This window comes from Montipora capricornis, chromosome 8 (assembly GCF_036669925.1).
Source record: "Montipora capricornis isolate CH-2021 chromosome 8, ASM3666992v2, whole genome shotgun sequence".
Classification (NCBI taxonomy): Eukaryota; Metazoa; Cnidaria; class Anthozoa; order Scleractinia; family Acroporidae; genus Montipora; species Montipora capricornis.
In genome coordinates this window covers 33721291-33723790 of record NC_090890.1, presented here as the reverse complement: position 1 = coordinate 33723790, position 2500 = coordinate 33721291, and the positions used below count along the sequence as shown (strand labels likewise).

At 39.9% G+C, this 2500-nt stretch overlaps 1 protein-coding gene across 2 annotated transcripts in view; it reads right to left on the bottom strand.

Moving 5' to 3' along the window:
- LOC138060803 (mediator of RNA polymerase II transcription subunit 25-like) overlaps window positions 1–842 on the bottom strand; it is a 40311-nt gene extending 39469 nt beyond the window's left edge. For both annotated transcript variants that reach the window (XM_068906671.1, XM_068906672.1), the window contains exon 1: window positions 526–842. In XM_068906671.1, the coding sequence (XP_068762772.1) occupies window positions 526–641 (116 nt within the window). In that variant the 5' untranslated portion in view covers window positions 642–842. The remainder of the gene's footprint in view (window positions 1–525) is intronic.
- Window positions 843–2500: the final 1658 nt, after the last annotated feature.

Here is a 2500-nt window from a genome sequence, read left to right as displayed (position 1 = left end):
TCTAGTGGCTAGATCTATAGCATAGAAAACAAGAGTTAAGGCAAATGAAGGAAAGAGACTACATGTACATCAAAACAGTCCTATATTAAGTAAACGTAATAATGAACTTGGGTAAAGGGACGTTCCATTTACAATCCGACGCAGGGGTAATATGGATGAGAGTGGATTCTGATTTTTTGTCGGAACCCTTTGAAGAAACCTTTCCTAACCATTCACTTATTTGTCGGTGTCTGTTTTGTCGGATTATAAATGGAAGCAAACAACTAACACTTAAATAGGGCCCTTTTCTGAAACAAATCTATATAAGTCTAGGCTGAAAGCAAAAGAATTGTTTATAGCATTAATAATTATTTATTTTTCCCTGGAAAGGTGTTCAAAAGCAACCATAGAGATCTACATCCACAAGGAAGTAAAAACACAATGTACAAAACTTGTCCTTCGCGAAAGTTTCAATTTTGTCATTTATACGTGATACCATCTTTTTAAATAAAACGTGGAGTCAAAGAATTTCGAGCATATACTCACTGTATTGCAGGTTCAATGTAAGACTTCATGAGGTTTTCGAAGTCCAGCACTAAATTTGCTGTACCTTCGACCACGAAAATAACATCGTTTTCGATCTCAGCACCGACAGCCACCATGATCAGCGCCCAAATTCCTCTGTTAAACTAGACAGGAAGTCGGTCAGCCGTTATTTATATGTTCCATTGTTGTCTTAGGGAAAGACCCGAACATATAAAAAGATGCATACGCATAAATACAAAAATATATTTAGTTCACAATAACCGCAAGACGCATCGAACGAAACCGAGCAGCCATTCTTCCTGTTTTCACCATACACTAGGCATTAGTCTCCGTTGACTAACACTGTCTGAAGCGCTAGTTGTGAGCTTGGTAACTAGCACTTTGGTACATGGCCGCTTTTATCTTCCGAATGCTGAAAGTATCTCTCACGATATTGAGCGAAGCGAACGAGTGCACGATACTTTCATCACGAGAAGATCAAATTCGTATCCCCAAGCGGCCATGTAATTTTCCGTTTATTATATAGATATTGTTGAAATGTCCAGATTTAAAACAACTTGTTTTACTCATTTTCAAAATGATGAAAAAGTGGTCAACAACCGCTAAAACACGCATGCTGTGTAACATGAAACAAGATATGAAAGTTATGAAAAACAATTCATGATAATGTAAAATTTTGCAATAAACATGTTAATGTAGTAGAGAAGAATTATAAAGCAGAAAAGTATCTTACAACGAAGAGGAAGCTCGCGTTTTATTAGCTAATCGTGTTCGTTACCTTGCCGACACCTACATTCTCACGTGATTTTTTAGTAAAAGGGAAAATCCTGGTATTTCATCACTATCTATATAATAACTACATTTATTACATGACTAGCTCCATGAGCGTGCAAGATGAACCAAATCCCGCGCTGTGATTGGCTACCCGAGCGGGCAAGATGGAGCTATACTGCCCGCTCGGGATTTCTCGGTTGGTCCCGCAAGATCAAAGATCACTTTTTTAGTGTTTTATCCCAAACAATAAATTCTTTAAGTGAAGCTATGATCCTCGCAGTTATGAACGCAATTTTTGCAATTGCGCAAAGAAGCCTGAAAAATTCAGGACTTCAACGGGGTTTGAACCCGTGACCTCGCGATACCGGTGCGACGCTCTAACCAACTGATCTATGAAGCCACTGACGTTGGGAACTGGTCATTTCATATCCGCAGTTCATAGATGATCCATTTTATACATCATTTCATCGTTGATTCATTCCTCAGGGAACATTGGAACCCACAAATGTCTAGCTCCCAACCTCAGTGGTTTCATAGCTCAGTTGGTGAGAGCGTCGCACCGGTATCGCGAGGTCACGGGTTCAAACCCCGTTTAAGTCCTGAAATTATCAGGCTTCTTTACGCAATTGCAAAAATTGCTTTCATAAGTGTGAGGATCATAGCTTCACTTGATTTCATATCCGCAGTTCATAGATGATCCATTTCACATATCATTTCATCGTTGACAATAAATCCAATATTGACCAAGCCTCTTCGGTCAAGATGGAAGGATCTTGGCCAATATCCAGCCATCTTGACCTCACGCTTGGTCAATAACCCATTTGTACTTCATAATGGCGAGAGTCTCCTTACATGAGCTATGGTAATATATTCAAGTACACTAAAGTAAAAATCCACCAATATATCTTTACCCAATACGTCAATAAATATCGATCACTTTTGGGTGCTGGGATGGCGCAGTGGTGAGAGCGCTCCGCGCTTCCTTCTAATGTAGCCTGGGTTCAATTCCCAGACTTGGCGTCAATGTCAGAACGACTCGGACACATAAATAAAGTTCCTTTCCTTTCAACTCTGCCCATCGATACTAGTCACCCCACATTACCAAACGATACTTTACATCACTACTCGTCACCACACTACACTCACCATCACTACACAGCGCTAGCCGTTATTCCACGTAACTATCCGTTACTACACATTA